Source organism: Electrona antarctica, assembly GCF_951216825.1.
Source record: "Electrona antarctica genome assembly, chromosome: 24".
Lineage (NCBI taxonomy): Eukaryota > Metazoa > Chordata > Actinopteri > Myctophiformes > Myctophidae > Electrona > Electrona antarctica.
The window spans coordinates 1436988-1451987 of record NC_136803.1 but is presented as its reverse complement, the minus strand read 5'-3'; the positions used below and the strand labels follow the sequence as shown (position 1 = coordinate 1451987).

General features: G+C 48.1%; 1 protein-coding gene across 1 annotated transcript in view; it reads left to right on the top strand.

The window, feature by feature from the left end:
- The window catches only part of LOC306917162 (kalirin-like), a gene marked incomplete at both ends in the record, with an annotated part of 75597 nt that overhangs the window by 23187 nt on the left and 37410 nt on the right, over nt 1-15000 (top strand). Inside the window, 11 exons of the mRNA XM_079495295.1 lie at nt 298-420; nt 2154-2270; nt 2770-2844; nt 3111-3239; nt 4197-4249; nt 4471-4618; nt 7966-8180; nt 9452-9549; nt 12448-12614; nt 13275-13394; nt 13730-13809. Coding sequence (XP_079351421.1) covers nt 298-420; nt 2154-2270; nt 2770-2844; nt 3111-3239; nt 4197-4249; nt 4471-4618; nt 7966-8180; nt 9452-9549; nt 12448-12614; nt 13275-13394; nt 13730-13809 — 1325 coding nt within the window. The remainder of the gene's footprint in view (nt 1-297; nt 421-2153; nt 2271-2769; nt 2845-3110; nt 3240-4196; nt 4250-4470; nt 4619-7965; nt 8181-9451; nt 9550-12447; nt 12615-13274; nt 13395-13729; nt 13810-15000) is intronic.

Genomic DNA, 15000 nt, shown 5'->3' with positions numbered 1-15000 from the left:
GCGGTCTAAAAATGATGATGACAATTATTGTAATATCACTTTTATTTGCAGATATATTTCCTCCGTAGTTACAGCACTTTGTAGGGCAGAGTGGTCTCAGAACATTTTGTCAGAAGTCCTGGAACCCCACATGACCCCCCCCCATCCATCAACTAGTGCTGTCTGTTTCTGAACTGTGTGTGTGTGTGTGTGTGTGTGTGTGTGTGTGTGTGTGTGTGTGTGTGTGTGTGTGTGTGTGTGTGTGTGTGTGTGTGTGTGTGTGTGTGTGTGTGTGTGTGTGTGTGTGTGTGTGTGTAGGTGCTGGACTGGGTAGAGCAGCACGGAGAGGTGTTCCTCAACAAACACAGTGGAGTGGGGAAGTCTCTACACAGAGCCAGAGCTCTGCAGAAACGCCACGATGACTTCCAGCAAGTAGCACAGGTAACTGTTTTTGAGTGGTGCAAACACTCTGGGACTATGGGACGGACTATGGGACTATGTCCCAATGTTTAGAGTACCAGTAGGGGCAAAAGTGGCGCTGTTGTGCCAGAAACAGAGAGAGAGATAGTGTTGCACTGTTGCCTGCTAATTACAGAGAGAGAGAGAGAGAGAGAGAGAGGGGCAAGGGGAGAGGGGAGAGGGGAGTTGCACCACTCGGTTCACACGTGTGTGATTTCTAACTTGTGTTTTGTTTCTCTGTCTGTAAATTATGTCTCTATGCCTTATGTCAGGGGTTCTCAACCCGTGGGTCGCAAAAAAAACTGTTTTTTTTGTTTTGTTTTTTTGTAACTGAATGGCTGGAAAATGGAAATGAAGAGTTTACGAGAGATGAGATGAGATTCAATTTATTGTCAATGTACAGTACAAGTACAGCACAGCGAAAAGTATTTTCGCATCTCACCAATAGTGCAAACATGTCAGTAAGGAGGAGGATACATTAATACAGTAGTACAGTAGTAACAGTAGATATGGGCTGAGCAGTAGTCATTTAAATAAATAAATAAATACATAGTACATAGTACACATAGTACATGCATACACCTTCCCTAATGATTATATCTCGTTTCAGTATTTATTTATGGTGTATTGTCTCTATTATTAAGGTTATTGTAGCAGTCAATTTATATTGGGGGTCGGGAGGGGGCGAGGCGGGGGTCCCGAGACGTTGCCAAAGCATTTCCGGGGGTCCCCGGCCAAAAACGTTGAGAACCCCTGTGTTTTATATCTGTCTTAAATTGTTTTATGTGATTTTCGTCAGCATTGCACTTTTTGAGAATAAATAAAGGTTTCAATCAACTAATCCTATTAAAAAAATATATATATATTTGAAAATATCTAACACATTTCTCAAAATGTGTAATGATTTCGAAAATAGTTAACAACACAACTTTTATGAGGGCTCCCTGACTCGACATAATTTCCCGATTGGGGGTCCGTGGCTGCGATGCACGTTCATTTGGGGGTCCGTGGCCGCGATGCACGTTCATTTGGGGGTCCATGGGGGTCCGTGGCTCATTTGGGGGTCCGTGGCTGCCATGCACGTTCATTTGGGGGTCCATGGCCGCCATGCACGTTCATTTGGGGGTCCGTGGCCGCCATGCACGTTCATTTGGGGGTCCGTGGCCGCCATGCACGTTCATTTGGGGGTCCGTGGCTGTGATGCACGTTCATTTGTGGGTCCATGGCTGCGATGCACGTTCATTTGGGGGTCCATGGCTGCGATGCACGTTCATTTGGGGGTCCATGGCTGCGATGCACGTTCATTTGTGGGTCCATGGCTGCGATGCACGTTCATTTGGGGGTCCGTGGCTCATTTGGGGGTCCGTGGCCGCGGTGCACGTTCATTTGGGGGTCCGTGACATGAATGTGTCTGAGAACCACTGATCACATTCACTCAAACACCATTAGTTTGTTTTGTGAAAATGCGTTAACCTTGTTGTCTACTTTCTCTACTATGTGTGCGTGCGTGCGTGCGTGCGTGCGTGCGTGCGTGCGTGCGTGCGTGCGTGCGTGCGTGCGTGCGTGCGTGCGTGCGTGTGTGCGCGTGCGCGTGCGCGTGTGCGTGCGTGCGTGCGTGCGTGCGTGCGTGCGTGCGTGCGTGCGTGCGTGCGTGCGTGCGTGCGTGCGTGCGTGCGTGCGTGCGTGTGCGTGCGTGTGTGTGTGCGTGCGTGCAGAACACGTACACCAATGCAGAGAAGCTGTTGGAAGCAGCAGGACAGCTGTCTCAGTCTGGAGAATGTGAAGAGTCTGAGATCTACGATGCAGCGAGACACCTGGAGCTACGCATGCAGGTGTGTGTGTGTGTGTGTGTGTGTGTGTGTGTGTGTGTGTGTGTGTGTGTGTGTGTGTGTGTGTGTGTGTGTGTGTGTGTGTGTGTGTGTGTGTGTGTGTGTGTGTGTGTGTGTGTGTGTGTGTGTGTGTGTGTAAATCTACTGTAGATTTAGTCGACTAAAATCCTATGATATTTAGTCGACTAAAACTACACACTAAAACATTCCAGATGACTAAGACTAAATTAAAACTATTCAAGAGACTATGACTAGGGTTGTCTCGATCCGATCACGTGATCGAAATCGTATCGGAAGCAAAACAAAGTTATCGGGACATCCCTAGAATCAATATTATATCCATATCATGATATTGGATTTCTTTTTCGGATTGGAAAAAAATCCGTATCGGCAGATACTCAAAATCAATTGATCGGAATCGGAAACGGGAGCGAAAGAAACGTGATCGGGACATCCCTAACTAAGACTAAAACTAAAATCAATGAATGTGTCGTGTTTTCAGGAGTTCATCCAGAGAGTAGAACAGAGGAAAGTTCTGTTGGACCTCGCTGTGTCGTTCTACACACACACCAAGGAGGTATGCACGCACGCACGCACGCACGCACGCACGCACGCACGCACGCACGCACGCACGCACACACGCACGCACGCACGCACGCACGCACGCACGCACGCACGCACGCACGCCAGTTACTCTTGTTTTATTATCATCTGCTGTGAGTGCATCAGCTAATGTTATGTGTGTGTGTGTGTGTGTGTGTGTGTGTGTGTGTGTGTGTGTGTGTGTGTGTGTGCGTGTGCGTGTGTGTGTGCTTGTGTGTGTGTGTGTGTGTGTGTGCGTAGTTGTCGGCATGGATGGAAGGTCTACAGAGACAGTTGTCTACAGTGTGTGTCTGTCCAGAAACCATGGCAACGGTGGACTCACTGCAGGGACTCATCACCCAACAGACACTACAGCAGAACAACACACAGGTAACCTGTCACCCAATACACGCTAAATACGCACTAACATGTGTGTAGTGGGACGTGTGGAGCGTTGTCCAGGGTGTTCAAGGGAAGGGAGAATAGTCTAGGACGTGTGGAGCGTTGTCCAGGGTGTTTTAGGGAAGGGAGAAGAGTCTAGGACGTGCGGAGCGTTGTCCAGGGTGTTTTAGGGAAGGGAGAAGAGTCTAGGACGTGTGGAGCGTTGTCCAGGGTGTTTTAGGGAAGGGAGAAGAGTCTAGGACGTGTGGAGCGTTGTCCAGGGTGTTTTAGGGAAGGGAGAAGAGTCTAGGACGTGTGGAACGTTGTCCAGGGTGTTTTAGGGAATGGAGAAGAGTCTAGGATGTGTGGAGCGTTGTCCAGGGTGTTTTAGGGAAGGGAGAAGAGTCTAGGACGTGTGGAGCGTTGTCCAGGATGTTTTAGGGAAGGGAGAAGAGTCTAGGACGTGTGGAGCGGTGTCCAGGGTGTTTTAGGGAAGGGAGAAGAGTCTAGGACGTGTGGAGCGTTGTCCAGGGTGTTTTAGGGAAGGGAGAAGAGTCTAGGACGTGTGGAGCGTTGTCCAGGGTGTTTTATTGGAGGGAGAAGAGTCTAGGACGTGTGGAGTGTTTTCCAGGGTGTTTTAGGGAAGGGAGAAGAGTCTAGGACGTGTGGAGTGTTGTCCAGGGTGTTTTAGGGAAGGGAGAAGAGTGAACATGAACATGTTTGAGAAGCACTGGCCTACAGAACTCCTTTCAGAACCAAGAAGTAAACACTGTAGGCTCTACGGTCCAGGGACCCTTGTGGTTCCTTGAGGGGGTTCCACCTCGCTCAGACAACTTTACATGCACCACAATGGAGACTGGTTCACGGGACTGAATGGGGGGGGGGACAACACTGTAGCTCTACAATAAACAGTGTCAGCCTGGCAGGCGCCTCTGCTCTACACTAAACATTGTCTAATTTCTCTAGGATGCTGCGCTGAGTGTCATCAGAGAAGGAGAAGACCTCATCCTGCAATTAAGGTACACGCACGCACACAATTTTACCTTGTGTTTTTCTTGCTTACTGTAAATCACTCTGGATTAAGAGTGTCTGCTAAATGCCTACATTGCAAATTGTAAAACAGGAAAGTACAGCATAGAGCCCTGAGTGACTCCGCTCAACCATATATGGGGTTTTAAGTGGATTGATTGATTGATTGATTGATTGATTGATTGATTGATTGATTGATTGATTGTCCCAGGCCCCAGGGCAGCTCCGTGGCTCACGTGGAGACGGTTCTGGGGCAGCTGGACGAGGCCCAGGTCCAGCTGGAGGAGTTGTTCCACCAGAGGAAGATCAGGCTGGACGTGTTCCTGCAGCTACGCATCCTGCAGCAGTGTACCCTGGAGGTAACCTTTAACCTTTGACCTTTAACCCTGGAGGTAACCTTTAACCTTTAACCCTGGAGGTAACCTTTCACCTTTAACCCTGGAGGTAACCTTTCACCTTTAACCCTGAAGGTAACCTTTAACCCTGGAGGTAACCTTTCACCTTTAACCCTGGAGGTAACCTTTCACCTTTGACCCTGGAGGTAACCTTTAACCCTGGAGGTAACCTTTAACCCTGGAGGTAACCTTTCACCTTTAACCCTGGAGGTAACCTTTCACCTTTAACCCTGGAGGTAACCTTTAACCCTGGAGGTAACCTTTAACCCTGGAGGTAACCTTTAACCCTGGAGGTAACCTTTCACCTTTAACCCTGAAGGTAACCTTTAACCCTGGAGGTAACCTTTAACCCTGGAGGTAACCTTTCACCTTTAACCCTGGAGGTAACCTTTCACCTTTAACCCTGGAGGTAACCTTTAACCCTGGAGGTAACCTTTCACCTTTAACCCTGGAGGTAACCTTTCACCTTTAACCCTGGAGGTAACCTTTAACCCTGGAGGTAACCTTTCACCTTTAACCCTGGAGGTAACCTTTAACCCTGGAGGTAACCTTTAACCCTGGAGGTAACCTTTAACCCTGGAGGTAACCTTTCACCTTTTACCCTGGAGGTAACCTTTCACCTTTAATCCTGGAGGTAACCTTTCACTTTTGACCTTTAACCATGGACGTAACCTTTAACCTTTAACCATGGACGTAACCTTTCACCTTTAACCCTGGAGGTAACCTTTTACCTTAGCCCCACTACCTGCAGCTACGCATCCTGTAGCAGGTAACCTTTCACCTTTCACCTTTCACCTTTCACCTTTCACCCTGGAGGTAACCTTTAACCTCTTGAGCCCCAATCCCCCGCAGGCGGGGGCAGAGGCTGTCCACCTCATGAACAGCTCTCAGCGGGTAAATGGGGCTGGTCAAGTTCTTAGGTTCCAACTCCGATATTTTTGATTTTCCCTCCTGGACCCCCCTGGGGTTTCCACATAGCCCAAATGGAACCAAATGGACCCTAACAGGTTAATTTGGTTCCATTTGTACACTCTCTGAGTTACAGACCCATAAGGGTCCATTTGGTTCCTAACTATCATTTAGCTGGGGGCCCCATGGAACTGCCTCAGGGACAGCTTGGGGTCCCCGGACCCTACTTTGGGAACCACTGCTATATAGAGTCTGGAACTACACCTATAACGATATGGTAATCTGTTTGTAATTTCGTTCACAAAAGTGTATTTTAAAATATCTTTACAGTTTGTTTCCATTTCTGCCAAGCAGCAAGCTATTATGCTTTAGTTGATTTCTATTTACATTAGGATACATTTGCGCGACTGTAAAGACGAAACAGACGTGGGGAGGAGGCTCCACTTAAGGTTTATCACTTACTCATGATCAGAGCTTCCGTTGCTCCAGACCGTCCAGCCGGTATGACGGAAGAATTTGAAAATTGTGCGAGGCAACAGTCTGGCAACGCGAGACTATACTGGAGGTGAACCATAACCTAACCCTTAGACTGTACTGGAGGTGAACCATAACCTAACCCTTAGACTGTACTGGAGGTGAACCATAACCTAACCCTTAGACTATACTGGAGGTGAACCATAACCTAACCCTTAGACTGTACTGGAGGTGAACCATAACCTAACCCTTAGACTGTACTGGAGGTGAACCATAACCTAACCCTTAGACTGTACTGGAGGTGAACCATAACCTAACCCTTAGACTGTACTAGAGGTAAACCATAACCTAACCCTTAGACTATACTGGAGGTGAACCATAACCTAACCCTTAGACTGTACTGGAGGTGAACCATAACCTAACCCTTAGACTGTACTGGAGGTGAACCATAACCTAACCCTTAGACTATACTGGAGGTGAACCATAACCTAACCCTTAGACTGTACTGGAGGTGAACCATAACCTAACCCTTAGACTATACTGGAGGTGAACCATAACCTAACCCTTAGACTGTACTGGAGGTGAACCATAACCTAACCCTTAGACTGTACTGGAGGTGAACCATAACCTAACCCTTAGACTGTACTGGAGGTGAACCATAACCTAACCCTTAGACTGTACTGGAGGTGAACCATAACCTAACCCTTAGACTGTACTGGAGGTGAACCATAACCTAACCCTTAGACTGTACTGGAGGTGAACCATAACCTAACCCTTAGACTGTACTGGAGGTGAACCATAACCTAACCCTTAGACTGTACTGGAGGTGAACCATAACCTAACCCTTAGACTGTACTGGAGGTGAACCATAACCTAACCCTTAGACTGTACTGGAGGTGAACCATAACCTAACCCTTAGACTATACTGGAGGTGAACCATAACCTAACCCTTAGACTGTACTGGAGGTGAACCATAACCTAACCCTTAGACTGTACTGGAGGTGAACCATAACCTAACCCTTAGACTGTACTGGAGGTGAACCATAACCTAACCCTTAGACTGTACTGGAGGTGAACCATAACGTAACCCTTAGACTATACTGGAGGTGAACCATAACCTAACCCTTAGACTGTACTGGAGGTAAACCATAACCTAACCCTTAGACTGTACTGGAGGTGAACCATAACCTAACCCTTAGACTGTACTGGAGGTGAACCCTTAGACTATACTGGAGGTGAACCATAACCTAACCCTTAGACTATACTGGAGGTGAACCATAACCTAACCCTTAGACTATACTGGAGGTGAACCATAACCTAACCCTTAGACTGTACTGGAGGTGAACCCTTAGACTATACTGGAGGTGAACCATAACCTAACCCTTAGACTATACTGGAGGTGAACCCTTAGACTATACTGGAGGTAAACCATAACCTAACCCTGACCGTAAAGTTACTGTAACCTCTTCATACTTTTCGGTGGTTAGTAAAAACAGAGAGATGTGTTTGGGGTGAGCGGTGAGTCGCTCATCACCGCGGTGAGTCGCTCATCACCGCGGTGAGTCGCTCATCACCGCGGTGAGTCGCTCATCACCGCGGTGAGTCGCTCATCACTGCGGTGAGTCGCTCATCACTGCGGTGAGTCGCTCATCACCGCGGTGAGTCGCTCATCACCGCGGTGAGTCGCTCATCACCGCGGTGAGTCGCTCATCACCGCGGTGAGTCGCTCATCACTGCGGTGAGTCGCTCATCACCGCGGTGAGTCGCTCATCACTGCGGCTCGACGTCACGTTGTAGTTTTCCGTGGTCACCTTATCACCTAAAACTGGAGTGTGTGTGTGTGTGTGTGTGCGCGTGTGCGTGTGCGTGTGCGTGTGCGTGTGCTTTGTGCGTGCGTGCGTACGTACGACATGTGTTTTGGTGTACAGGTAACGGGTGAAATGGAGGCGTGGAAACAGGACTTGGAGAAACAGGCCCAGGACTTCTCCGCAGAGAAACTGTCTCAGCAGCAGCAGCAGTCTCAGTCGCGGCTCAGCGACGCCGGCCAGGACAAGCTAGCGCACGACAAGCTAGCGCTGGCCCAGTCTCGGCTGGTGGAGGCCAGCCCAGAGGGGCTAACGCTAGCGCAGCAGCGCATACACAGGTATAATGTTCGTTACATTTGTACACTCTCAGAGTTACAGACCTGTAAGGGTCCATTTGGTTCCATGTGTACACTCTCAGACGTACAGACCCGTAAGGGTCCATTTGGTTCCATTTGTTATACTCTCAGAGTTACAGACCTGTAAGGGTCCATTTGGTTCCATGTGTACACTCTCAGACTTACAGACCCGTAAGGGTCCATTTGGTTTCATTTGTTATACTCTCAGAGTTACAGACCCGTAAGGGTCCATTTGGTTCCATTTGTTATACTCTCAGAGTTACAGACCTGCAAGGGTCCATTTGGTTCCATGTGTACACTCTCAGACTTACAGACCCGTAAGGGTCCATTTGGTTTCATTTGTTATACTCTCAGAGTTACAGACCCGTAAGGGTCCATTTGGTGGCAGCGGTGGCCGAACGGATAGCGGCGCGGTCTAGATACCGGAAGGTTCCCAGTTCGAATCAGCCGTCCGACACGTTAAAATTACCACCGCTGAAATGCCCTTGAACAAGGCATCAACCACTACGATGAAATGTGTTCTATGAGCAGGGCCTGGCTGGAAACAAGTTCTTGAGCTTAGCCCAGATACCCTGGGTAAATATAGATTTCATTTCATTTCATTTTGGTTCCATTTGTTATACTCTCAGAGTTATAGACCCGTAAGGGTCCATTTGGTTCCATTTGTACACTCTCAGAGTTACAGACCTGTAAGGGTCCATTTGGTTCCATGTGTACACTCTCAGACTTACAGACCTGTAAGGGTCCATTTGGTTCCATTTGTACACTCTCAGGGTTACAGACCTGTAAGGGTCCATTTGGTTCCATTTGTTCACTCTCAGAGTTACAGACCTGTAAGGGTCCATTTGGTTCCATTTGTACACTCTCAGGGTTACAGACCTGTAAGGGTCCATTTGGTTCCATTTGTACACTCTCAGAGTTACAGACCTGTAAGGGTCCATTTGGTTCCATTTGTACACTCTCAGGGTTACAGACCTGTAAGGGTCCATTTGGTTCCATTTGTACACACTCAGAGTTACAGACCTGTAAGGGTCCATTTGGTTCCATTTGTACACTCTCAGGGTTACAGACCTGTAAGGGTCCATTTGGTTCCATTTGTACACTCTCAGAGTTGTAGACCCCTAAGGGTCCATTTGGTTCCATTTGTACACTCTTTTGGGCCCCTGGTGGATCCTAGACATGATGTTGAGAAACGGTGAATTGATTGATTGATTGATTGATTTGTTGATTGGTTGATTTTCTTTGATTGACAGACACATGGAGCGACGCCTGGCGATGAACAACATGACCTATGAGGTCATCCAACAAGGTCATGACCTCCAGCAGTACATCACAGAAGTACTGGCCTCAGGTAATAGAGTACAAATACTCTAAATACTACTACAGCATGGACGGAATGAAACAGAGGAGTGAAGCAGAGGGTGGGGGGGGGGGGGGGGGAGAGAGGGGCGTGGTATGCTGGTTGCCATGGGAACTGCTCCTTCAAGTGCACAGCTGGTCCCCATGGAAACCGCACGCACGCACACACACACACACACACACACACACACACACACACACACACACACACACACACACACACACACACACACACACACACACACACACACACACACACACACAATGCATGCACAGGTTGGATGGATGGATGGATTCATATTGATCAATTGGATTTACTGATTGATTAATTGATCAGATAATGTATAGTATTCACACACTGTAGTTTTGCTTGTAACAAAAAGCGTCAAACAGCGCCCCTAAGTGGACAAGTAGTCTATGGCATGCAGCTCTGTTTCTAGTGTCAGGACTTCTCTGGTGTTTTGTTTTCAAAAGAAAGAGAATCGCACCCCGTGCGAACTGAGCGAACTGAGCGAACTGAGCGGTGGAACTGTACTTTTATTGTTATACTTACTGTGTGTTATATATCTTATTACACGGCTTGATTGATGCTCTGAATGGTCAATCGCCAAATTCGGCGGTGTGTTATTTCTGGATAACGACCGCTCCGCTCTACAACACAGGGGTTCTCAACCCATGGGTCGCGACCCCTTGGTGGGTCGCCAAATTAGTTTGGTGGGTTTTTTTTTTTCAAGATTTTTCAAAAATAGCAGACCTACAAGCTCGTAGCGCGCCACTCGGTGGCGCGCTATGAGCTTGTAGATCTGCTATTTTTCAATAGCTAAATTATAACATAATGCTTAAAACACCAAAAGGGGTTCCCGCCCAAAATGGGTTAAGCTTATTGTAGCAGTCAATTTATATTGGGGGTCGGGAGGGGGCGGGGCGGGGGTCCCGAGACATTGCCAAAGCATTTCCGGGGGTCCCCGGCCAAAAACGTTGAGAACCCCTGATGTAGCCAACATGACAGCATAAACTAACACTTACTAAACAACATGCTTTCAAGAATGTTATTTGGAAAACAGTTGAAGCGAGAAATAGCTCTACCCGAAAATTGATTCCGGTCATTTAATTTCAGTCAGTGTGATTAACCTGGTTAATCACCCTGACTGTGAATTATCTCCCAACAATGACCACCTCGCCAGACATTATCCCGTGACTGTGTGTTATAATACTACAGTGTGACTGTGGTGCCTTGGAGCCATTGAAGCACAGTTGTTGCAGGGTCAATAGGTCCTACTCAGACAGGGGTCAATAGGTCCTACTCAGACAGGGGTCAATAGGTCCTACTCAGACAGGGGTCAATAGGTCCTACTCAGACAGGGGTCAATAGGTCCTACTCAGACAGGGGTCAATAGGTCCTACTCAGACAGGGGTCAATAGGTCCTACTCAGACAGGGGTCAATAGGTCCTACTCAGACAGGGGTCAATAGGTCCTACTCAGACAGGGGTCAATAGGTCCTACTCAGACAGGGGTCAATAGGTCCTACTCAGACAGGGGTCAATAGGTCCTACTCAGACAGGGGTCAATAGGTCCTACTCAGACAGGGGTCAAAGGTCCTACTCAGACAGGGGTCAATAGGTCCTACTCAGACAGGGGTCAAAGGTCCTACTCAGACAGGGGTCAATAGGTCCTACTCAGACAGGGGTCAATAGGTCCTACTCAGACAGGGGTCAATAGGTCCTACTCAGACAGGGGTCAATAGGTCCTACTCAGACAGGGGTCAATAGGTCCTACTCAGACAGGGGTCAATAGGTCCTACTCAGACAGGGGTCAAAGGTCCTACTCAGACAGGGGTCAATAGGTCCTACTCAGACAGGGGTCAATAGGTCCTACTCAGACAGGGGTCAATAGGTCCTACTCAGACAGGGGTCAATAGGTCCTACTCAGACAGGGGTCAATAGGTCCTACTCAGACAGGGGTCAATAGGTCCTACTCAGACAGGGGTCAATAGGTCCCACTCAGACAGGGGTCAATAGGTCCTACTCAGACAGGGGTCAATAGGTCCTACTCAGACAGGGGTCAATAGGTCCTACTCAGACAGGGGTCAATAGGTCCCACTCAGACAGGGGTCAATAGGTCCTACTCAGACAGGGGTCAATAGGTCCTACTCAGACAGGGGTCAATAGGTCCCACTCAGACAGGGGTCAAAGGTCCTACTCAGCCAGGGGTCAATAGGTCCTATTCAGACAGGGGTCAATAGGTCCTACTCAGACAGGGGTCAATAGGTCCTACTCAGACAGGGGTCAATAGGTCCTACTCAGACAGGGGTCAATAGGTCCTACTCAGACAGGGGTCAATAGGTCCTACTCAGACAGGGGTCAATAGGTCCTACTCAGACAGGGGTCAATAGGTCCTACTCAGACAGGGGTCAATAGGTCCTACTCAGACAGGGGTCAATAGGTCCCACTCAGACAGGGGTCAATAGGTCCTACTCAGACAGGGGTCAATAGGTCCTACTCAGACAGGGGTCAATAGGTCCTACTCAGACAGGGGTCAAAGGTCCTACTCAGACAGGGGTCAATAGGTCCTACTCAGACAGGGGTCAATAGGTCCTACTCAGACAGGGGTCAATAGGTCCTACTCAGGCGGACATACGGACAGACAGACAGACAGACAGACAGACAGACAGACAGACAGCATTGGAGACGGTGTGCCACCGCTCAAGAAAAAAAAAGCCTGGGCAAGTGAACCCAGGAAAAGTGGCATAGGAGTGGGAGTGACCCTTATATTTGTGTGTGTGTGTGTGTGTGTGTGTGTGTGTGTGTGTGTGTGTGTGTGTGTGTGTGTGTGTGTGTGTGTGTGTGTGTGTGTGTGTGTGTGTGTGTGTGTGTGTGTGTGTGTGTGCAGGTATAGAGCTTGCGGTGGAGGGCGAGGCCGCTCTCTCCTCTCAGGTAGAGGATCTGCAGCGCCACCTCCAGGACAAACACAAGGAACTGCAGCAGCTGGCCGACCACACACACACACACCTGGAGCAAAGCCTGCAACTGAAGCACCTGCAAACACAAGTTAAACAGGTAACGCACACACGCACGCACGCACGCACGCACGCACGCACGCACGCACGCACGCACGCACGCACGCACGCACGCACGCACGCACGTTCACACGCACACACGCACGCACAGTAACAGTGTTAAATAGCTCTATAGTGTGATAGTAATCATTGCTATGTTTGTTCTACTTAGTTACGCCTATAGCCCAACTTGGAAGTGGCATTGTACATTTGACCACAGTCTGGAAGAGGCATTCCTTACCAAGGTGCTTAAGTACCAGCGTCTTAAGGATGCTGTTATACAGTTTGGCTACAAATGTAAACTACTTGTGTTCATATTTTGGAAGCCTCTGTAAATCAGTCGTGATATGAGGGGCCTGCAGATTGCAGGCATGCCCAAGCCGAGAGCTGATCAGGCATCGGCAAAATTCTGTTCAGTGTCTGCAATAATTGACAGTCGCCATATATGGAGAAGGCGATGCTTTCTGTACCCGTGATCTGTATCCTGAAGCACTGGTTGTACAGTTTTCCAAGTTTGCGCATCCACTATTGTTTGTGTTCAAGAATTTCTTGTAAAATGTTAAATGTGTGTGTGTGTGTGTGTGTGTGTGTGTGTGTGTGTGTGTGTGTGTGTGTGTGTGTGTGTGTGTGTGCGTGTGCGTGTGTGTGTGCGTGCGCTCAGGTTCTAGGGTGGATCGGTGAAGGTGAAGTCATGTTATCTTCTTGTCTGCTGAACTCCAGCTGTTTGTCTGAGGCTGAACAACTGCAAAGAGAACATGAGCGCCTCCAGCAGGCCATAGAGGTAACTACACACACACACACACACACACACACACACACACACACACACACACACACACACACACACACACTGTCGTCTCTTTGCCCTAAACACACATTAAAGTCCATAGACTTGGCTGCAATATGACGTCATTTCAAAAGCCAGGCATTTGGAGTGGCTGTAGCAGCACCCCTCATTTGGAGGGGCTGTAGCAGCACCCCTCATTTGGAGGGGCTATAGCAGCACCCCTCATTTGGAGGGGCTATAGCAGCACCCCTCATTTGGAGGGGCTGTAGCAGCACCCCTCAAAAAATAAACATAATGTAATGTTCGACGATGTGTTCCTTGTGTTTCAGTCGCTGCTGCACGCTGACTCTCTTCAGAGGACCCACCAGGTGGCGCTAGCGCTGCAACAGAGAGCTGAACTGTTGGTCAGGTCAGTGCTATATAGTACTAATAGTATAATATGAATTACTAATGTCTTTAATAATGCTCATTATATAAGATGGTACCATTTCTGTCTACTCGCTCTGTGTCTCAGAGGAGGGCTGTGGACAGTTCATAAACATGTCTACTCGCTCTGTGTCTCAGAGGAGGGCTGTGGACAGTTCAGAAACCTGTCTACTCACTCTGTGTCTCAGAGGAGGGCTGTGGACAGTTCAGAAACCTGCCTACTCACTCTGTGTCTCAGAGGAGGGCTGTGGACAGTTCAGAAACCTGTCTACTCACTCTGTGTCTCAGAGGAGGGCTGTGGACAGTTCAGTAACCTGTCTACTCACTCTGTGTCTCAGAGGAGGGCTGTGGACAGTTCAGAAACCTGTCTACTCACTCTGTGTCTCAGAGGAGGGCTGTGGACAGTTCAGAAACCTGTCTACTCACTCTGTGTCTCAGAGGAGGGCTGTGGACAGTTCAGAAACCTGTCTACTTCCTCTCTGTCTCAGAGGAGGGCTGTGGACAGTTCAGAAACCTGCCTATTCACTCTGTGTCTCAGAGGAGCGCTGTGGACAGTTCAGAAACATGTCTACTCGCTCTGTGTCTCAGAGGAGGGCTGTGGACAGTTCAGAAACATGTCTACTCGCTCTGTGTCTCAGAGGAGGGCTGTGGACAGTTCAGAAACTTCTAGCCATGTAACAATTTACTCAACTCACAATACGATTGGAATCCCGAAACTACTTTCGCGATACGATATTTTCACGATTTTCTCAACTCAAATTGCACTTTTTTGGGTATTATTATTTCTCTTACATACATTTTCATTCTCTTTACATTTTCTTCTCTTCTCTTTTCAATACAGTAGAAAATGGCCGAAAACTCCCTTTTTAATCAATTCTCTTACAAACATCCTCTATTTTCTTCTCTTTTTTTACTTGCGCTCTACTGTTTGCGTCAGGATTCAAATGGCGATCTAATCGCGATTTAACCCATTTAGACCTGAGGCCGATTCTTTTTTTTTCTTTCTTTCTTTTATGTATTTTTATTGAGGCTCTGAGATTTCACAACTGTTCAATCACAATTCAATGTATATAGAACCACACATTTTTCTTTTTTCAACATAACATAGGAAAACAACAAGAACCACAATACGGACATTACAATGCACAGACAAAAAACAAACAAACACACAAAA